The sequence below is a fragment of the Panulirus ornatus genome, chromosome 1 (genome assembly GCF_036320965.1).
Source record: "Panulirus ornatus isolate Po-2019 chromosome 1, ASM3632096v1, whole genome shotgun sequence".
In the NCBI taxonomy this organism is placed as follows: Eukaryota; Metazoa; Arthropoda; class Malacostraca; order Decapoda; family Palinuridae; genus Panulirus; species Panulirus ornatus.
The window spans coordinates 92278810-92302485 of NC_092224.1; the positions used below are offsets into that span (position 1 = coordinate 92278810).

Sequence of the window (23676 nt, forward strand, 5' to 3'; positions counted from 1 at the left end):
ATCTCTTTCCAATATAACATATAATCCCCTTAATACTCATCCTACAAGAAGTGTAACAGACACTTCTTTTTATAGTGACTGACACAGTTTAACATAATAAAATCATGGCCATCAGAAGTATAAATAACAAGAAAGACAAAATAAATAATCCGAAACCCTCCAGTGTTTGTCAGCACGCTCTAATTTAGAAAGTTCATAGAAAAAGGTAAAGATAAAAGCAACACACGAATGCCAGTTTTACTATGTCAGGAAAGGAGGAGGTAACATAATTGTCAATCCTCATGTGACTGGTCTCCAGAGAAACTACAGGAATAAGCATGTTCAAGCCTTGGTGGCAGGGACACAAGTGGATAATTTATGAAAGCAGAAACAAAAACCTGTATCTTTAGAACAAGGAAGGGGCAGCAATATCCCCAGCAAGGAGAGATGGTTGGGGAAAGGTTATGTCTGGAAAATGAATAAGATGGAAAGCTTGGGAATTTACTCTGGGTAACATGACAGCAATACTCTACACTAGGTTGAAAGGAAAACACCACACCTATAATAACACCCCCAATCTTTTGGGAAGCAGAGTTTCTACAGTTAATTATGTGGAGTTTCCATGAGAAAGTGCAGTATATCTATGCCAAACATGTATGTTACTGCAGGGATGAGTTGGGGCTTTTTAAAATCAAACCAAGGTCTGAGAGACACTATGAAAGATATATGGGTATAAACTGCAGTTTAACACTTCTTAATAAAAGCAGGTTAATGTACTGCTCCCTCCCCCCATTCTGAGATAATGGACAGGTGTGAATTACAAGAGGGATGTGTTCAGCACAAGAAAGAATGCAAGTTCTAGAAAGAGGAGGTGAGATGATGTAAGTTAAATTATGGAGAGTGGAATCATCAGCTTAAAAACGAATAGGGCTAGATGATGACAAGAGAAGATGGAGAGAAAAAAAGAAAATAAGCCATATGAAAGAGCCCTGTGGCATATCACTGTTGAAAGAAAAAAGAGAGGGGGGAATCACTTCATTAACAACTACTGCAGTGACCTGACTCAAGACAAGGATTTGCATGAGAGCACAAAGAGAAGCACAAAAGATAGAGGAAGTAAGTTCAGAAAGCAGACATATACAACTCCCTGACATATGCTCTGGAGATGTCCAATTTCATGACAAAAGATGCACCAAAATCCCTGATATATGAGAACCACAGATGAGTCATCAATGACAGAAGATCATCAGTAGACCTTATACTGCAAAAGCCACACAGATAACTAAAAGGGAACTTCATTCTAGGTCCTTCACATTTTTCTTTTACTCCAGTCATGGACAAAAGTCTACATCAAGGCTGGGCTTTAATTGAAATACAGAGAATCATGAAACGGAGAAAAAAAAAAAGACCATGGAAAGTATTCATGAATTTTAGAGGAAGTGAAAAATCTGTCTTGAAATGTGCCAGGTCATAGTTATTGGGAAAGACATGAGGAGATACAATGTTCCAAAACTTTGACATGCAGGGAAAGAAGCAGTCATCCAAACAACCTATCCTACTCAGGATAAGTTAAAGACTTTGGCAGCATTAGAAGTGAATACTACGGATGATAGTTGGAAGGGTTAGAATTGCCTTTAATAGGCATGGCATGCTTCCAGGACAAAGGGAAAGACTGTATTCTAAGACAGAGATGGAAACGGCATGCAAGAACTGGAGTTACTTCACTGGCACACTCCCTTAGGATGTGAGAGTGTATGCCTTTTGCACTAATTGCCTTGCTGACTTAAAGGCTGATTTACATGGCTGTTTAATCTGTTTATAGATGGGGTGGTGGGAGAAGTGTTGGAGAGGGAAGGTATGAAGTCTGATGAGAGTGGGGAGAGGGGTTGGGCTTGGAGTTGAGTCAGTTGTGTGCTGATGATATGGGGCTGGAGGCAGACTTGAGAGAGAAAATGTAAAAGCTAGTGTCTGTGTCTGAAAAAAAGAGAGCAAATGTGAACAACAACAAGATAACTACTTTCAGCCATGAAACAAGATTGTGTGGAGTGTGATCATGAATGGAGAGAACTTAAGGGAAATGGAATGTTTTAGATACCTGAGAGTGGATATGCCAATGAGCACACCCATGGAAGATGAAAAGAGCCACAGGGTTGGTGAGAAGGCAAAGGTCTTGGGCACAATAAGGGAGGTGTGGAAGCAGAGGTCAGTCTTTAAGGGCAAAGATGGATATGTTAATGGTAGTCTCATCAGTGCTTTATGGATGTGAGGCAAGGGCCTTTGATAAAAATGTAAAAGATAGGGTGAATGTGCTGGAAATGAAATGTCTGAGTTCAATACTTGGTATGAGGAGGGTTTATTGGAAAAGAAATAGGTAAGAGAGAGAGGTAAGGCAGTAAGACGAGTATGTATGAGTGAGCTGAAAAGGGTATAATGAAATGGTTTGGACATATGGAGAGAACTAGAGAACAGAGGATGACTTAGAGGGTATATAAGTCTAAAGTGAAAGGAACAAGAAAAAGGAGGAAACCAAGGAGGAGGTGGGAGGATGGCATGAAAGATGCTTTGAAGGCTCAAGGTCTGAACATGCAGGAGGGTGGAAGGTGTGCAAGGAAAAGAGTGAACTGATGTGGCTTACAGGGGACAATGTGCTGTCCATGGGCAGAAGCAGGGCACATGAAGTGGTCAAGGAAACCACAGAAAGGACCATGGTGCCTGTTTGTGAACTGGAGACTAGTTTCGGTGCTTTATATTGACAACTAGAGAGTGGATGTGAATAAATGTGGCCATTTCTTTATGTTTTTGGCATTACCATGCTGATGCAGGAAATGGCTATAGTGTATGAAAAAGAGAAAAAAAGATACAAGACTGTGACTGGATGACCTAAAAGGTGTAGAAATAGTGTAGGTATCCTATAGTGGGCAAGTTCAGAGGTAAAAAAAAAAGAATATTGTATTGGAAAAATGGGTACTTGTATTGGGTATATTATTACTTGTTCCAGATCACTAGACAGGGAAAAAGAGAGGGCCTTTACTCAACTAGAATCATCCTGAGTAAAGCCTAACTAATCCTTGTGGTGTACATTGACATAGCTTGCAAAGACAGTGTCAGCACATGAATTTGAAAAGAGCAATGCTCTGTATCAGGAGGTCAAATAGTCAAAGTGCTGTACAGTGCAAAGATGGAGGAACTAATGGAATATCTACAAAACATACCAGCATATATATAAAGGGTATAAAAATTTGAGCCAATTGGCTTTAAAGTTAAGAAAATCAAGGTCTATGAGGTGAGCAATATATGTTTTTGTACTACTGTAAGCACAAATACTGCCACAGGAGTGAAAACAGTAGAAAATGTAGTTGGAGATTTGACAGCAAAGAAAAGGTAGCCTTGGACAGCGGGGTTTCAAGAAAGAAAAGGTCAAGGAAAGAAGTATATAGATGGTGCTCTACTATCCCAAATTCATTCTGTTCCTATGGTGTGCAGTTTAAACAAAATACATATGTCAATACAAAAAACTGAAACTTAGTCTCCATGTCATGAGCAAGTGAACAAGCTTTTTGTCTCAAACTTCAGCATTTGGCTGAACACCTTTTGGAAATAAAAGAACACACAATTCATGACTGCTCTTCATTCTAAGCACTCACCTGAAATTTCCTGGTACAAAAAAAAAAAAAACCCTGACAACTAGACTACTTACTAAGTGCATATGGGCATCGTTAGTGAACAAAATAATTCACTTCTTATAACATGTGCTTATTCCATGATGACATGGCACCTTGTTTAACAAAGCAGATGTGAAAGGATCATAAATAGCAAATGTCATTCCCTATGAACTGGTTTTAACACACAGGATGTAGCTTTCTAACATAAAATTCTATCAAAAACTGTAAACCCATTACTTGCAACTCTAAGTGATCTTTTTTTCACAGTAATGAATATTGTACTTACAATCCATCCTAAGAAGTTTATCAACAGATTCTCTGGGATTCCTTCATATCCTCCGTATATAAAATGAGTTTTGTTTTGCATAACATACTGATTACAATGCTGCCTGTCAGGTTTGTCCTCGGATAATGGTAGTAAAGGAGGATCGGTTGTTGGAAAGGAAATCTCCGGAGTATCCATCTGTAAAGCAGTGCATATTTAGTAAATTATCATCTGACCACACTTTTAGTAGCACATCTTGTCTTGTGTGTTCCTCTGAGTTTACAGCCCAAAAGAAATGAACACTGTTCTTTCTCACAAATAAAACTTGAAACAGAGAATTTCTATACATACCCTAAAAATAAAAGTTAAAATCAACACTCATTACATCCTGACATGTACAAGATACATGGATGATCAAGATCAACCATAAAAGAATGCAAAGCTGTGAAGGGGATCTAGTAATGATCTGCAGGAAACAAATCCACATGTGAATGGGATGTGATGACTGGCACAATACCCAATCCATTTCCTAAAGTCCACATAAGAAAAATGTCATGTATTTTATCTGTCACCTAAAAATGACAATATTTCTTGGTGAATGGAGTGTGTACCCATCTGAAGTATCATTCACAATCATGCTCATTATGGAGGGAAAACTTTCAGACACATCTTCACTGTACCCTCGACAAACTTATATTCACTTGACCCTCGACAAACACATCATCACTCCAAGCTCAATGCATGCATCTCCAATTCATCTTTTACAAATGCATCTTCGATATATCTTTGACATCAGTGACCATTGACCACATCCTTATGGGTCTGGTCAAATGCATCTTCACTCAATCCTTGATACCACTGATCTTTATCAAATGCATTTTCACTGCACCTTTAACATCACTACTTCTTTCTAGAGGGAAACATTATGATGTTTCTTTCCTTTTGAGGGATACTATTTTTCCTCAGTCTCTTCTTAGTTTTCTTTCCAACAACTAGCATTCCATCCCTGGTCCTTGGCCTGAAATGCTGGAGTCAAGACACAGGGGAGGTTATAGTGAAGATGTGCTTGCCCTGACCTGTAAGGGTCATGTCAAAGACCAGTGGTGTCAAAAGTGTAGTGAAGATGTATTTGACCAGAAACTCCAGAAACTTCCATCATGGGGGTTGCCTCAGTAAAAGTCTCCACTTACCCCTGTCTTTACATACATCATTTCATGCATATTTCCACCATTTCTCTCCCTCCAGTACTCTTCCATTCTATTTCCCCATGTCATAGATGGTCTTCCTCTTACACTAACCCCTTTAATCTTCCTATCATACACTCTCCTTGTAAACTTCCTGTCTTGCATTCCTTCCGCATGCCCAAACCACCTCAAAGTACCATGTTTTACCTACTCCACCACTCCAAAATTCATTCCCTTTGCATTCCCTACCATACCACATCTCTGACACGCCCCATCATTTCTTTCTTCATTCCATCTAGTCATACCACATGCTCCTCTAAAAAAGCTCATTTCCACAGCCTGAATTCTTGAACTCTGTGACTCATTCCATGTCCATGTTATGGCTGCATAGGTCTCGGCTGAGAGGACTATTCTGTCCCTTTATCTTTTATTCATTTGCATACTTACACCTCAACCCTTCATTAATCTATTAAGGAATCCAATGACTCTTCTCCCCTATATTGCTCTCTCCATTATGTCTCTTTCCACAGCACTAAACTTACCCAAAATAGCTCCCAAATACTTAAATTTTGTCATCTCTTCCAGTCTTTCTCTCTCTCTCTCTCCCCCCCCCCCATATCTATAACACTGTTTAGTACAGTTTATTTTCTCACTTTATATAGGTCTGCAAAATCTATACTTTCACCGTTTCCATTCAAACACCAGTACTTACTTTTACTTGCATCTACCCTCAATTGCCTGCACTTACACACATCATAAAACACACCGACAACCTTCTGCAAATTCTCCTCACTCTCTGCAAACAACACAGTATAATCCACAAACAGACTTGTCACTAGCCACCATACCTCTCCACCATGCTCCAACTCTGACACCCCCTTTAACTAGTTTTGCTTTCATCTCTCTTATCACTCCATTCATTTACATGTTAAACAGCCATAGTGACACTACAGCCCTGCCTCACACCCACATGCATACTGAAAGTTTCACTCAACTCTATCCACTCCACACATGCTTTCGCTTCCCTGTAAAAGGCTTTCACTCCACCCAAAAGTTGTCCCCCTCTCCCTCATACCCTTAACATGTTCCATTAAACATTCCACTTGATGCTTTCCCCTGGTCCAAAAAAGATGCATACAGCCTCTTAGTTTTTGCTACATATTTTTTCACACTCATTCTCAACACAAACATCTGATCCAAACTTCCCCTACCTTTCCTAAAACCCCCCCTTCAAACTAAATCACTTCATCGTTCTATCAATCAACACTATTGCAAACATATTTTCTGGTACAGTTTGAGTTATTCCTCTATAACTGCTACATACATCCTTAGCATCTTTTTCTTTGAATAAGGGAACAATAATATTTTTCATCCTAATCCTCAAGCACAACCTGGTTCAATGCTAAATTACATATCAAATGTATCCAATCTATCACACTTTCTCCTCCATAGTTTAACACTTGAGCTGTAATCCAATCCACTACAGGTGCCTTTCCTACCTTCAGCTTCATTATCACCCTTCTTACCTCCCTTCCTGCTATAGGCCCCTGCATTTGTATCCTTTTCCTTCTATCCTCCATACCCATGCATGTAGCAACTGCTGTTTCACCTTCTATATTCATCAGTTCTTCAAAATACTCTTATCATCTTCCTTTTCACTTCATCCTTTTGATTCAGCAACTCCCTTCCTTATTTCTCACTTTTACATTTCCATTCTTACATCCACCTCTTCCCTCTTTTACCTCCTTCTGGTACAGTTTCTTATCTTCTCTAAACTTTTCACTGAACTCTTTTCCAAAATCTTCATCTACCCTTTCTTTGCTTTCCACTATCAGCTCCTTAATATTTCATTTACACATCTATTCTTCCCTCCCTTACCGAACTTCCACGGGTACATTCTTTTTGAGCGATCTACCTTATGTCATTTTTCGTCTCTTCCATAGCATTTCTAATCTCATCCATCCACAATGCATTTCCACTTTCATGTATCATGACCTTGTGTCCAACAACTAATTCTATAACCTTTAACAGTCTTTCTCTAAACATTTTAAACACCTCATTCACACATGACTGTGTTCCTACTTTTTTTTCACAATGGAGCCTCCAATCATGGACAAAAGTCCATATCATCTCATCAGCCAATATCTTTACCTCTCCATTCTTCCTCATGCCATATCTGCTCTTCTTACTGATCCTCACCTCCACATGAGATACAAAATGGTCAGAATCTCCAAAGAATCCTCTCAAAACTCTAGCATCCAGCACAACTGGAAATACTTAGAGTGGTTAAAACAGTCATCCTTGTAAGGGATGGGATGCACCAAAGCTTGCATAGGGAAGAAAAAGTTCTGGTTTTCAAACAAAAATGCAACAGAAGAGCAAGCACAGGTGCAAGCTCAAAGACAAACTCTTTCAGTTCATGGGATTGGATGCCATCAGAACCATAAGCCTTGTTTGTGTCCCAAGAGAGGAATACTTTTTGGACAGTTTGAAATGACATTAGAGGAAGGGGCATAGGATTAGTAAGATCAGTAACAGGGGGTGAATGAATGTTAGAGTTATCCAAGGTAGAGTTAGAGGAGAAACAGGAACCAGAGTTGCTTTGTCTACAGGAGAGATAGCTATAGCACCATCAGAAGAGAAAATTGAAGGAAAAGTAGAGTGCCATAAGTTGTTATCAATGCCCTTAGCTAAAGACTAGAAAGTGGTTGTGAAAGGAATAAGGAATGACAACAGTTTCTTCAACATACGGAAAACTTGACAAACTCCAAAAGTGATCAGAAAAATGGATAACGAGATTTAATCAAAGTTAGTGTAAGGTAATGAGGATGAAACACAGTTAACAAAGGCCCCACCTAGGTGGAAATAAATTACAAGAATAAGAAGGGAATAAATCAATAGAATAGTATTTTGTAAGGGTCTATGGGTTAAAATTATGCCTAATCTGTTGCCACTGTACATATCAGGAAAGCTGTGTCTCCTGGCAAATATCAAAATTGTATTCAAGTACATGGATAAAAAAAATGTTGCCTAATCTGTTGCCACTGTACACATTAGGAAAGCTGTGTCTCCTGGCAAATATTAGAATTGTATTCAAGTACACGGATAAAAAAAAATGTTTGTAATGCTATTCACAACACATATTGTTTGCAAAAAGCATTGTCCACTTCTTGTGTATTTTCAAAGCAATGTCTCACTTATATTCTAGTACTCTGTCATTTCTTCTTTGACCTTAATTACCATCTCCAGGCATTTGGGCATACAACTGGTAAGGTTCCTGAAGTATTCTAAGTCCATGTTTTGGACTAATGAGGTGTTGAGGGAGGCAGTCACCCGATTGTGTGTTCTGAGCAACCTGTGCACTAAGAAATCTCATGTATACCCACATTTTCTTACTGTCATGCGAGAATCCAGGATTTTTCCTCCTTAGAAAGGTAAGAGTCAACCATCTTAAAGTGCAGGGGGAAGAAAACAGCAACCAGAACTAAAATTTCCAAAATGAAGTGACAAACAGGAAGGATAAAGAAAGAATACCCTTACATAAAGATAGCCTGAGGCACAACTAGGCAGGTTGCTGGTGCTTCTACCATCAGAAACACAAGTATCAGCAACCAGTTATATGATGATTTCATCCTGAAAGCATTATATGCTTGCATCCACAATAAATCCTAGCTGTGTTTCGCCTCTGAAAATATACAGCAACAGACAAGGTCTTTTGTGGACATTGTAGGTATATCATGCCTCTCAAGATTGGTCAGCCCCCTAATGAAGCGTAAAGATCTAATCAAAAGGGTCCAGAGAAAAGTAACCAAGATGGTACATGAGTTAAGAGGACTGATACTGAATAGTTCTTCAAGACATGCAACACCAAAGTAAACCAGAGGCTATGACAAGAAGCTGATCAAGAAGATAGTTAATAAAGGTATAAAGAAATATTAGATTCATGTAAGGCTGGTGGACAGTTGAAATAGATTATCCAAGATGGTAACTGTTTGCAGTTTACAATGTTTAAAAAAATATCCGATAGCAAGGAAAGTTCAGAAGACTGGGCTCCACAAGTGCAGACATCTTTCTTGTACTAGACAGATATATACATAATTGAATAGGTAAGGTCCCACGAGTGTAAAACTTCCTTCCTGTACTGTGCAGATCTGAAATAAAAAAACTGCATGGCTACAACAGCTCCCTCCCTGCATCATACAAACAGGTAAATACAAAATCATTATACAGCGGCGGCAGCAGTAACAGCTGGTAGCCAGAACTTGGGAAAAGATTATTCACAGTGTTATTCTCTAAAACAATTTTACAATTAATGGGGAAAAGCACACCCATATGGAGTGCAGGTGCATTCTACAAGTAAATACTCAAATGAGCAGGTAAACCAGCTGATAGCTTAAAGAAGGCTCTGCCAGAAGACACTACCAGCTTTGCAGGCTTTTGAAAGAGTGAAGATGCCAGTAAGGAGATGGGGAATTTGACAACTGGTAGCACCCATCCTATGGCTACAGTAAAGGTTTATGTTTAGAATATCCCATCTAGAGGACAAGGAGAGAAATCAGAGAATACTGCTAAATAAAATACTGGAGGATGCCCTTAACATGGGTACACATAAATATGGAGGCTCATAAGAAAGACAGATGTCTGCCCAGTATTCAATGAACAGTGAAGGGAGAGAGGGGCTGAGAAGGAAAAGCACAAAGTGGAAGGAAATGAAAAGGAGTAGAGGTCTGAAGACTCTAAATCAGATGGCAGATCAGAATACCAAATAAAAGCACAGGGGAGGCACAGTATACTGACAGACACCAGACAGTACGGTAATGAGAGGAGCAATGGATGGAAGACTCAAGAAGGCCAAAATTGTTCAGAATGGCTGTGGAGGGCATAAAAGTAGATTTTGTATACAATTAAAGATAGAGAAAATAGTGTGCAAATATGGGAGACACAGAAAGATATGAAAATGAAGTTAGTTATACAGAGGGAGGGAGGTAAGGGTTTCTGAACAAGAAGGAACAAGGAAGCCAGAGGACAGGAATGTCAAAATGCTACTTGACATAGCGGACTTACCAAATCAAGTCTAGAAATGAAAGTTATAAGAATAGGCAAATACAAGAAAGATACTACTAAGGCTCCTGAGGTTTACCTCAGATATGGATATGCACATCCAAGAGATGCTCAAGCACCCAAAAGTAGCTCAAGGGAGTGATAAACCAAAGAAACCAGGCAAAAGACAAAAATCAAAAGAGTAGGGCAAAGCCAAATGAAAAACAATACTCCTACTTGTTTTGTAGTATGTCTTGGTCAAAAAAGTTTGTTTACAAGTGGAGATGAGCTTATGGCAAATCGAAAGGAACTACAGTTCAAAGGCAGTATCAAGAGAAACAACCCTGACATTGTTGTCAAGTGAATATAAAACTCACGAAAGAGACACAGTGGCCTAATCTGTCATGAAGGGTACATGCCTATTAGAAATTTTGTCCATTCCTGTGCGATCCCTTTCATTTCAAGTAGTATAAAAGTATTCTTATCCCAACAGGATGAAAAAATAAATTACAAAAAAGTAAGCTTAATCCACGGATAAGTTGTTGTACCAACAGGCCTGTTTATCAAGCTTTTTTCTATCTTACATAATGATAGAATGATTACCATTCTGCTTTTATTCTGTTACAATGACTAATAGGCACAAATATTATATAATTACAAGGAAGTAACCAGACACTCCCTTCCCAGAGCTGGTGAAGTACTGAAAATTTGGTAGAATTACAATTATTGGGAAATACATAAGGAAAACTAAGATGGAGAGTAATACAGACAAGTCTTTATAATGTTTAGAGGAAACCTGCCTGTATTTACATATAATACTGTGTTAAAAGAGATTTCAGATATGATTCACTAACTGGAAAAAGGAATCATACAGTGCTTGATTTTAACTGTGTGATCTAACACATGACAAAAAAGGGATCGCAAGAGGAACATGATCCTTAGGAGAATGCAATATTGATCAAGTTCCTTGAGAGCAGAAATTGGGAAAGGGACATCTATATCCACAACATAGACCAATGTATAGTAGGTTCTGTGAAACCTATAATGTAACTCAGAACAAAGTGCCACAGTATGCAATTAAAGGAAAAAGACTAATAAGGAGAGAGGTATTGTTCAAAAGTGAATGCAAAAGAGCAAAGCAGGTCAAAGACGTACTTTAGAGATATAAATGACTCTGTAGCCAGCCTGTACATGAGGATCTGAAAAAAATAAAGTGGGTGGAGCAGAGAAACTTTGAGAAGAGTATTACGAATGAGGCTAAAAATATTCCAAAACTTTTCCATTGATTCATACACAAATTATCAATTTAAAGGCAACTAATTAAGCTCAGGTACTTGGAGAGAATTCAGACTACAGCAGATCATTAAATCCTGTGATAGTAGAAGAGATCAGAAACTCATAGATTAGCATTTCAATGAGGAAAACCTGTAAACTTTTCATGTAACTAAGGAGGCACAAATAATGTCAGTCATGGATTTGACACAAACTATCTAGTCTTACAAGTATCAATGGTTACTGCTTTTAACTTATGTTATTGGTCAATCATTCCATACATCAACAATCCTTTTTTTTTTTTTTTTATACTTTGTCGCTGTCTCCCGCGTTTGCGAGGTAGCGCAAGGAAACAGACGAAAGAAATGGCCCAACCCCCCCCCCCATACACATGTACATACACACGTCCACACACGCAAATATACATACCTACACAGCTTTCCATGGTTTACCCCAGACGCTTCACATGCCTTGATTCAATCCACTGACAGCACGTCAACCCCTGTATACCACATTGCTCCAATTCACTCTATTCCTTGCCCTCCTTTCACCCTCCTGCATGTTCAGGCCCCGATCACACAAAATCTTTTTCACTCCATCTTTCCACCTCCAATTTGGTCTCCCTCTTCTCCTCGTTCCCTCCACCTCCGACACATATATCTTCTTGGTCAATCTTTCCTCACTCATTCTCTCCATGTGCCCAAACCATTTCAAAACACCCTCTTCTGCTCTCTCAACCACGCTCTTTTTATTTCCACACATCTCTCTTACCCTTACGTTACTTACTCGATCAAACCACCTCACACCACACATTTTCCTCAAACATCTCATTTCCAGCACGTCCATCCTCCTGCGCACAACTCTATCCATAGCCCATGCCTCGCAACCATACAACATTGTTGGAACCACTATTCCTTCAAACATACCCATTTTTGCTTTCCGAGATAATGTTCTCGACTTCCACACATTTTTCAAGGCTCCCAAAATTTTCGCCCCCTCCCCCACCCTATGATCCACTTCCGCTTCCATGGTTCCATCCGCTGACAGATCCACTCCCAGATATCTAAAACACTTCACTTCCTCCAGTTTTTCTCCATTCAAACTCACCTCCCAATTGACTTGACCCTCAACCCTACTGTACCTAATAACCTTGCTCTTATTCACATTTACTCTTAACTTTCTTCTTCCACACACTTTACCAAACTCAGTCACCAGCTTCTGCAGTTTCTCACATGAATCAGCCACCAGCGCTGTATCATCAGCGAACAACAACTGACTCACTTCCCAAGCTCTCTCATCCCCAACAGACTTCATACTTGCCCCTCTTTCCAAAACTCTTGCATTTACCTCCCTAACAACCCCATCCATAAACAAATTAAACAACCATGGAGACATCACACACCCCTGCCGCAAACCTACATTCACTGAGAACCAATCACTTTCCTCTCTTCCTACACGTACACATGCCTTACATCCTCGATAAAAACTTTTCACTGCTTCTAACAACTTGCCTCCCACACCATATATTCTTAATACCTTTCACAGAGCATCTCTATCAACTCTATCATATGCCTTCTCCAGATCCATAAATGCTACATACAAATCCATTTGCTTTTCTAAGTATTTCTCACATACATTCTTCAAAGCAAACACCTGATCCACACATCCTCTACCACTTCTGAAACCGCACTGCTCTTCCCCAATCTGTTGAAGTAAAAATGGTTTGCCTCACTTAAGGGTAAAATCGCCCACAAGTTTGTATCAATTACTACTAATGACATCAGAAAAATCCATCCTTCAGTAGCTCGTTAGATCAAGATTATCTAGGCCTTTGATAACCCTTAACCCTCTCTTTTCTAAGCTAAATAAATATGAGTAGCTAAGTTGGCGGTTTCAGAGTGGTAGAGGATGTGTGGATCAGGTGTTTGCTTTGAAGAATGTATGTGAGAAATACTTAGAAAAGCAAATGGATTTGTATGTAGCATTTATGGATCTGGAGAAGGCATATGATAGAGTTGATAGAGATGCTCTGTGGAAGGTATTAAGAATATATGGTGTGGGAGGCAAGTTGTTAGAAGCAGTGAAAAGTTTTTATCGAGGATGTAAGGCATGTGTACGTGTAGGAAGAGAGGAAAGTGATTGGTTCTCAGTGAATGTAGGTTTGCGGCAGGGGTGTGTGATGTCTCCATGGTTGTTTAATTTGTTTATGGATGGGGTTGTTAGGGAGGTAAATGCAAGAGTCCTGGAAAGAGGGGCAAGTATGAAGTCTGTTGGGGATGAGAGAGCTTGGGAAGTGAGTCAGTTGTTGTTCGCTGATGATACAGCGCTGGTGGCTGATTCATGTGAGAAACTGCAGAAGCTGGTGACTGAGTTTGGTAAAGTGTGTGGAAGAAGAAAGTTAAGAGTAAATGTGAATAAGAGCAAGGTTATTAGGTACAGTAGGGTTGAGGGTCAAGTCAATTGGGAGGTGAGTTTGAATGGAGAAAAACTGGAGGAAGTGAAGTGTTTTAGATATCTGGGAGTGGATCTGTCAGCGGATGGAACCATGGAAGCGGAAGTGGATCATAGGGTGGGGGAGGGGGCGAAAATTTTGGGAGCCTTGAAAAATGTGTGGAAGTCGAGAACATTATCTCGGAAAGCAAAAATGGGTATGTTTGAAGGAATAGTGGTTCCAACAATGTTGTATGGTTGCGAGGCGTGGGCTATGGATAGAGTTGTGCGCAGGAGGATGGATGTGCTGGAAATGAGATGTTTGAGGACAATGTGTGGTGTGAGGTGGTTTGATCGAGTAAGTAACGTAAGGGTAAGAGAGATGTGTGGAAATAAAAAGAGCGTGGTTGAGAGAGCAGAAGAGGGTGTTTTGAAATGGTTTGGGCACATGGAGAGAATGAGTGAGGAAAGATTGACCAAGAGGATATATGTGTCGGAGGTGGAGGGAACGAGGAGAAGAGGGAGACCAAATTGGAGGTGGAAAGATGGAGTGAAAAAGATTTTGTGTGATCGGGGCCTGAACATGCAGGAGGGTGAAAGGAGGGCAAGGAATAGAGTGAACTGGAGCGATGTGGTATACAGGGGTTGACGTGCTGTCAGTGGAGTGAATCAAGGCATGTGAAGCGTCTGGGGTAAACCATGGAAAGCTGTGTAGGTATGTATATTTGCGTGTGTGGACGTGTGTATGTACATGTGTATGGGGGGGGGGTTGGGCCATTTCTTTCGTCTGTTTCCTTGCGCTACCTCGCAAACGCGGGAGACAGCGACAAAGTATATAAAAAAAAAAAAAAAAAAAAAAAAAAAAAAAAAAAAAAAAGTTGGCTCCCATACTGACTGTTTCTGTCTGGGAATCATCTTTGTAGCTCAACACTGTTCTACCTCCATTGTCTTTTTTCATGTAAGGTAACCATACCTGAACACAATATTCAAGGTGGGAAAGCAGTGACTTGTAAAGAGTGAGGATAATTTCCAGACTTGAATTTGACAGCCCTACCTATGAATCAAGAAATTTCATCTGCCTTTTTACTACTTCTTACCACTTACTTGGTTTGTCACCAGAGATCATTACACTCATCTTTTTCTTTGTTTGCCATTTGTAGCTCAACAGAAGCTATATTGTGAAGTGCCTTCTCATTTCTACAACCAATATGTAAAACTCTGCACTAAATAATGTCAAAATTCATCTGCCATTGTAACTCATCTTTATCAGTTTTAGGCTGCAGATGTTAAATATCTCATGTAGATTTATATCCCAACTTATTAGTCTGCATATTTCAATAACTTAAAATGCGGCTTGTCATATATTCTATTCATTATACTTAATCGCTGTCTCCCACATCAGCGAGGGAGCGCAAGGAATCAGACGAAAGAATGGCCCAGCCCACCCACAATCACATGTATATACATAAACACCCACACACGCGCATATACATACCTATACCTTTCAACGTATACATACATACATATACAAACATTCACAGACATTATAATTTTTTCATTATACTTTGTCGCTGTCTCCCACATTAGCGAGGTAGTGCAAGGAAACAGACAAAAGAATGGCCCAACCCACCCACATACACATGTATATACATACACGTCCACACACGTACATATACATACCCATACATCTCAACGTATACATATACATACACACACAGACATATACATATATACACATGTACATAATTCATACTGTCTGCCCTTATTCATTCCTGTCGCCACCCCACCACACATAAAATAACAGCCCCCTCCCCCCGCATGTGCGCGAGGTAGCACTAGGAAAAGACAACAAAGGCCTCATGCGTTCACACTCAGTCTCTAGCTGTCATGTATAATGCACCGAAACCACAGCTCCCTTTCCACATCCAGGTCCCACAGAACTTTCCATGGTTAACCCCAGATGCTTCACATGCCCTGGTTCAATCCATTGACAGCACATTGACCCCGGTAAACCACATCGTTCCAATTCACTCTATTCCTTGCACGCCTTTCACCCTCCTGCATGTTCAGGACCCGATCACTCAAAATCTTTTTCACTCCATCTTTCCACCTCCAATTTGGTCTCCCACCTCTCTTCGTTCTCTCCACCTCTGACATATATCCTCTTTGTCAATCTTTCCTCACTCATTCTCTCCATGTGACCTAACCATTTCAAAACACCCTCTTCTGCTCTTTCAACCACACTCTTTTTATTACCACACATCTCTCTTACCCTTCATTACTTACTTGATCAAACCACCTCAATACACCCTCTTCTGCTCTCTCAAACACTCTTTTTATCAATACACATCTCTTTTACCCTTTCATTACTTACTCGATCAAACCACGTCACACCACATATTGTCCTCAAACATTTCATTTCCAATACATCCACCCTCCTCCATGCAACCCTATCTATAGCCCATATGTGGTAATAAAAAGAGTGTGGTTGAGAGAGAAGAGGGTGTTTTGAAATGGTTTGGTCACATGAAGAGAATGAGTGAGGAAAGATTGACAAAGAGGATATATGTGTCAGAGGTGGAGGGAACGAGGAGAAGTGGGAGACCAAATTGGAGGTGGAAGGATGGAGTGAAAAAGATTTTGAGCGATCAGGGCCTGAACATGCAGGAGGGTGAAAGGTGTACGAGGAATAGAGTGATTCTGAAAATGACGTGGTATACTGGGGTCGACGTGCTGTCAATGGATTGAACCAGGGCATGTGAAGCATCTGGGGTAAACCATGGAAAGTTCTGTGGGGCCTGGATATGGAAAGGGAGCTGTGGTTTCGGTGCATTATACATGACAGCTAGACACTGAGTGTGAATGAACGGGGCCTTTGTTGTCTTTTCCTAGCACTATCTCACGCACATGCAGGAGGAGGGGGTTGTCATTTCATGTGTGGCGGGGTGGTGATGGGAATGAATAAAGGCAAGTATGAATTATGTACATGTGTATATGTATGTATATGTCTGTAAATGTTTATATATGTATACGTTGAAATGTATATGTATGTATATGTGCGTGTGTGGACGTGTATGTATATACAAGTGTATGTGGGTGGGTTGGGCCATTCTTTCGTCAGTTTCCTTGCGCTACCTCACTAATGTGGGAGACAGCAACAACATATGATACAATAAATAAAGTAAATAATCGTCCATTTTGCAAAATTGTATTTTCACATTGATTGATGAAGATTAAACCCAAACAGGAGAGATATATAATTCTGGGAGCTCTACATAATCGCCCATAACCTAGAAACTAGGACCTTTTTCACTTTCCTGATGAGGGTCCTAAGTTATGGACCAAAATATAAAGCTCCAAGAATTATTCCAGAATTATTTGTTTATTTCTCCAGTGTAGATATTATCTTCATAATTGTCCTTGTTTAAACTTAGTCTCTCTGTGCTGTGTGCATTTATGTATAAATATGAAAAGATTGTAATGATAAATTGTGCTAACAGAACACACAGTTCACCCCTTAACCTAAATATTTAATAATCAAAAATAAAATTTTCTATTTTCAACAGAACATTAAAATTTAAGATACATGAAATTTTAATGGGTTCCGTTGACTTAAACAAGTTTCAACTACTTTTATGTAAATTAACCCCTCATTTTCTATGATCTTCAGAGCTCTGTGCAAGCATTTGTTTCTATTCACTGATAACAGTGATGACTGTCTTGTGACCTAGAGAGGCAGATAATAATATCTTCACATTTTCTCTATGATATCACAATTTAAGATAAACCTGGGTGTCAGGGATTAGAGTGATGAGGCTTTCATAGGTTCTGTTGATTCCTAAACATTTCACCAACTTTTTATTTTTTCAACCCCACATTTTTCCTGAACCTCACAGCCTTCTAAAAAGACTAAACCACCACTCCCTTTAAACACATTCATAAATGGTGCAGTGCACAATTCAACAGTTTAGAAAGAACAAACTTAGTGCCTCATCTCCAAATCTACAACATACATCCAAAATACCAACACATGCTCCCATGGAGTATGCCGAAAGATGCTTCCACAGAGTGCAGAAAATTCTCACAGAATGGCAGGGTTATATTCCTGGCAATCTATCCTTATACTAGAAACACACAGTATGAGTAACTGAAATCCATGTTATAAGGGGGTTGCATTCTAGACCAAAAATTTACCCAATCTATCATGTATGATATATACCCAAAATAGCTTACCATCAATATACCACAAACTACCACAATGTAAATTAGACTTTCTAATCCAGCAACTATTGCCATTTTACTAATAAATCTGCCAATATCTAATTATTCTTAATGAGAATGCTGGTGTCACAGTGTCTGAGGTAGGTGATGGTGGAGTGGGATGAGGGTGGAATGAAAGATCTGTCATGCCTTCCAAAGTAAGTCTATCCATTTCAACATGAGATATATATATGTTTGGCCATTATAAGATTTTTTTTTTTTTTTTTTTTAAACTATTCACCATTTCCCACATTAGCAAGGTAGCATTAAGAACAGAAGACTGAGCCTTTGAGGGAATATCCTCACTTGGCCCCCTTCTCTGTTCCTTCTTTTGGAAAATTAAAAATGAGAGGGGAGGATTTCCAGCCCCCTGCTCCCTTCCCTTTTAGTCGCCTTCTACGACACGCAGGGAATACATTTTCAAGTAAGAAAGATCTCATATATATGGCATATTAAGAATATGAAATCTTGGTGTTTCTTATATGGTGACCACCCAGGGTTGGAATACAACACGAATCTAATATTAATGTGTTCTGGCATCATTACAAAAATGAAAAACCTTACAATCTGCATGAATATTTCATTATCGATTGAAAAGACTATAAAAAAAAATTCTTCAAATAAGTTGCTACACCAAAAACATGCCGTCATTCTATGAATCTCTACCTTTATTCCCAAATATCGCTATTGCAAAACACTAATGTGAGCCATCATTCTGTGGTGACCACCTGTACTGTATATGCACTATTCACTATGGCACGATGTTGATGCTTGCCCCCACTGCTAATACTTTTGTGAATCTTGGCACCCGAAAACAGTCTGCAATTAGTTCCTCATGTCAAGAATCCCCACTCCACATGAAAAAGCATATAAGCACAATACTTGAAATCAAGCTGGAGGCACTTAGACATCTTGAAAGTGGTTGTGCACTTATCCTGAACAAATTCATTTCATTGTCTACTTGTAAGGATGAAGTCGACTTGCCCAATCAACTTTGTTCTCAGTAAAAATAACCAGAGTAAGATATACATCAAACAGGAAGAAAAAGTTTACGATATGGTTGGAAGAAATCAGAAGAGTATATCAATCATCTCTACCATTGTTTGTAAAGTTATTGAAGCTGTAAATATATCTATGCTACTACAAGATTTCCAAATAAATATATTTATGCTACAACAAGATTCCCAAATAAATTCAAAGCTTTCATAGAGGCTTAGAATTACAAGTCTCCACAAATATTTCTTGCTGGTAATACAGGATTGTTTAAAAAGTGTGTCCCAAGCAAGAGCTACATTTCCAAGGAGGTAAGGAATATATATAGATGCTAGTTTGCCATTCTCAGAATCCTCAAGTTTTAAAAGGACTTTGTCAGTATACCCTACCAGCTCACTGGCGAGACATACAAAGGCATGGATAACTGTAAACTTGTCTGAGAACAGGTTTATGAACTGTTTTTGTGTTGAGGTGGAGCAATACTGCAGTGAAGTTACTCTCATTTTCAAGGTGTTATTCATTCTCAACAATGCCCAAGGAAACCCTGTTCACCCGACTGACTTACATACCATTGTTAAAGCGTTATTATTGCTGCCCAAAACCATCTCCATAATCAAGTTCCTCATTAAGGGACGAGATTATGAAGGTTTTTATGGAAAATCACCACTTTCAAAATATATTATCAGAGGTAATTATCCTAGCAACTATGTTTGTGACAAATCTAATGTGCCATCAGTTCATTAATTCTGGCAACAATACAACTTCCTCTATGCAATAATACTAAAATCAAGAGACAAATGCCACTATGAATGGAGATGAAAGGCTGTGTAGAAGGAATGCATTCAAAATCATTGGGTTCTGTGAACCTGTACACTGAAAGTGGCAGGAACTGTCAAGCTAGGCCAAACTGTTAGGTTCGACAGTTTTGAAGATGACAAAACCTAGCTTCTCATGTCATACAGCAGAACTAGTTACTGTAAAGAAGACTTGCTGGAACTGACAAAGAAAGGGGCACTGGAGGCAGAGAAGGGAGAAGTTGATGTAGAATGACATGCGAGTTAACTACCAACAAGTTAGCTGATTTTTTCATGTTCGCTGACCACCTGGGCCAGGAAACAGTTCATATGAACCTAAACTTGGAAAGAAGTTTCAAGCTGAGGAGGGCATTAGCTCTTTTCTTAGCTACCTACAAAGAGATCTACAAGGAGTAACAGTATACTGTTAAAAAAAGAACCCCTTAGCAAGGTATTTCATGACCTCTTCCTCAGGACCAAGTGCATCCATTATTTCCATCACTCCTCCATTGGGCCTACTGTTTGCCATGGAAGCACTCCTACAAGTAGCAATTAGTGAGCCAGGTAGCCTAAAGGATCCCCTCCTCTATGTCAAATGTAAATGACAACCCACAACCCCAAAGAGGGTAATTCTCCACCTCATGTAGCTACATAAACACCAGGTTGGAGTGTATTCATTTATCGTGTATTTGCACAAAATTATATTACTGAATACCAATGTATCATTGGAGTTTGCTACGTAAGAGAACAGAACACAATATAGGACTGGGTCCCAGACAGGGTCTGGAGCATACCTCCCCTTGTACTATATTAAAATTTGTTCACTTTATGCACACTCTACTTTATATAACTATGCACTAGTCACACATGAAAATGTACCACCCTAATACCACATGTCAATGAACAGACAACTCTTTGATACCCAGCAGGAGAGGAATATAAGAGTGGAATACCTCTATTATCATTTCTGGTACATTATGAGGTTTTTTACACATTCAGTTGACTCTTTACAAAGGTATTACCTACTTTTACATACATCATTCCTACATTAGCCCTGATGAACATAACTGTTGTCACCTTATTCAAAGAATAAAGTATAATGTTCCTGCATTACATTATGCTCTTCAGGTATTCCTATGGTAAAAAAAAACTATGGTAATCACCTAAAACATAGGTAGCTAAATCCCAATGCATGTTTTAATGTGGAATTAAATAAAGAAATTGAGATGTTTCGAGAATAATAAAAGCTGCAGAGCATGATTTCAAGCATTACATTTCACTCTACGATAACAGATAACTCAATAGTCATGTTTATAAATGTCAGTGAAAAATGTGGGATTAATTAATGTATATATACATAAAAAAACTTGTAAATCTTCATTACTTTATGAAAAACATAATTTTCAATATGCTACTCAAAATATACAAGACACATGCATGATTGAGCATTACTCCAACTGACAAATGTCAACAAGCAGATGACAGACCAAGAAGCTGTCTGTCCCACCAAAAGATTCCCAGCGGCAGACCACACTAAATTTTAATGGTATATTTCTTATAAATGTTTACCTATTTCTTTTATTGATTAAGCCTAAATTTTCCTTAGTATTCATAATTCTCATCACAATTACCATAGTATTAATGTATAAATCTATTTCTGACATCTGTTCCCTCTGGGAACTACCATCGAAGGGGTGGCCACAACAAAACAGTCTCTTCTAATCCCAGGGCCTTTAAGACTTGCCTCCTTCACATACATCATATTACGCATTCTTCCACCATTTCTCTTCCTCCAGCACTCTTCCATTCTATTTCCCAATGTCACAGGTGGCCTTCCTCTCACAACTACCTTGCTTGATTTTGCATAATATATAACAAGCTCTAAATTACACTCCACAGCATTTAATCCAACTCTAAAAAATACAATTTCAGAATAAATGTAAAAACTAAACAGGCACTTTTTACCAGTCTCAGGTATTATGGGAAACCAGGTGCGGCTTCCATAGGTTTTCTTTATTTCTACGTATGTTTCACTGACTTCAACATCAGTTTCCTCATCATTTTCTCTGACCTTCAGAGTCCCCCTTCCCTGTCACTTGTTCATCAAAAGATAAAATTAATGTTCCAAATAAGGTAATGCCAGTGTAAATAAGCTCTGCTAAATGTAAAAAGCCCACTGGTAAGCATTTCTTCCATATTCCTGTTTTTCTGAGATGTCCTTGAACTGAAACACTACAAAACAGCTAATGCAGAAACAGTGACAGGGAAAAAATATTAACAAATGTAAATATTATGATTAATTCTCGTAGGTGATTTATATATCATTCAAAATAATTCTAGTTGGTACAAGATCATACATAAAGGCCAAGTGGGGGGAGAGTTACCCGTAAATAAAGCTAGAACCTAAGTCATCCACCATAAGCTATTAAACTATGTATAAAATGTTCGTAGTCGTAAAAGTTCAGACGCGACATTTCAGTGTACTAAGGGCGTGCCCCTATTTCCAATAGTTGCCAAATATGTTACAATATCATATATCATCGTTACCACTTTCGTAACAGACAGAAAAGTCTTGCTGATAGGGGAAAACACGCGGGTGGTTCCCTTTCTATCAAGCAAACCATCATTGACCCTTAAACGAAAACAATATTTCTCATTTCTCTCCTTATTAACAAGATCATGGACTCGGAAGGTAACATAAATAGCTATAACGTGGCTACTAATTACTATGATTAATTAATAAAGAGTACAGATGAGCAATAAGCGAGCCATCTGGAAATACCTACCACAACACCTGGAACTCTCGTCGATAAACAAACTGAAACTGGGACCAGCTGATTCACCTGACAGATACGTTCCAATACTTTTTCCAACTTTCCTACGAAGAAAGTTAAATGTACTTTATTCGGTAACACTTAATTTTTTTTCACCTTCAAACGCATTTATGTGTCTATGAAGGTAGCAGTAATCGCATGATGTATGTAATTCTGGTAAATACATGGAAGGCTTAATTTGCCACAACAATAGAAATACCGCCTCAGTCATGTGATATGATAAAATTATTCAGAATGTATGGTGGATATTATTCAAGAAATTAAATTTTCAATAATAATATAAGCTTCCAGATCCAAATGACTATGAAATCTATGGTCCTGTATAATCTTTAAAAGTCTTATAAGAACAGACAGAAACTTGAAGTACTGTCGTCTGATGAGGCGGGAATGCGTAGGCTTTTCGGGTGAGGCCGATTATATAACTATATTTAGCAACGCATCTCTACGTCAATAGGACCGTTCGAGTTATTTCTTTATTGGTTCACTTTCGATACGACGATTCAAGATTTCCAGTGGTGTTTCTTTTACCGAGTGTATGTGCTGATGCAACTAATTAATTCAATAGGTGAGTAAATGTCTGTTTTCTGTTGTATACGACAAAGCAACACTTGAATGAACAAGTTTTGCGCCATAATCCAGAGTAGTTCATACTTCAAAATATAGAGGATAAGGTGACTGGAGCTGCACTGTGAAAGTCATCGTTAGTACTGGTATCAACTTGCTATTAGTAATTACTCTCTCATTACCAGAACATTGATACATAAAGGTTCTAAACAATCACGTGTTTACTTAATGCTAAAGAGCTATGTCATGAACGTTAATGCGGTTACCAACATAAAGATCAATATCTGGCCTCAGACATTCTGGCGGGAGTGATAAGTAAATCGATAAACAGGGAATGTACTTCATCGGTAACGCGAAGGACCAGCCCAACCCGGGACACAAGCTGTATGAGGAAGAGCT

At 38.9% G+C, this 23676-nt stretch overlaps 2 protein-coding genes across 9 annotated transcripts in view; one reads left to right on the forward strand and one right to left on the reverse strand.

Moving 5' to 3' along the window:
- Nucleotides 1-23676, forward strand: part of fbp (fructose-1,6-bisphosphatase) — a 394327-nt gene that overhangs the window by 267618 nt on the left and 103033 nt on the right. The window contains exon 1 of one of the 3 annotated variants that reach the window (XM_071665973.1): nt 23079-23278. The exons of the other annotated variants lie outside the window; for them this stretch is intronic. The gene's annotated coding sequence lies outside the window, so the exon portion shown is untranslated. Of the gene's footprint in view, nt 1-23078; nt 23279-23676 lie in introns of those variants that run through there. 3 annotated transcript variants of the gene reach the window in all.
- Nucleotides 1-23676, reverse strand: part of Tmem63 (transmembrane protein 63) — a 129959-nt gene that overhangs the window by 106078 nt on the left and 205 nt on the right. For 2 of the 6 annotated variants that reach the window (XM_071665852.1, XM_071665862.1), the window contains exons 1-2: nt 22666-22795; nt 3928-4104 (exon numbers count right to left, since the gene is read on the reverse strand). In XM_071665852.1, coding sequence (XP_071521953.1) covers nt 3928-4104 — 177 coding nt within the window. In that variant the 5' untranslated portion in view covers nt 22666-22795. Of the gene's footprint in view, nt 1-3927; nt 4105-22665; nt 22796-23676 lie in introns of those variants that run through there. The other 4 variants (XM_071665837.1, XM_071665816.1, XM_071665843.1 and 1 more) reach the window with 2 other exon arrangements.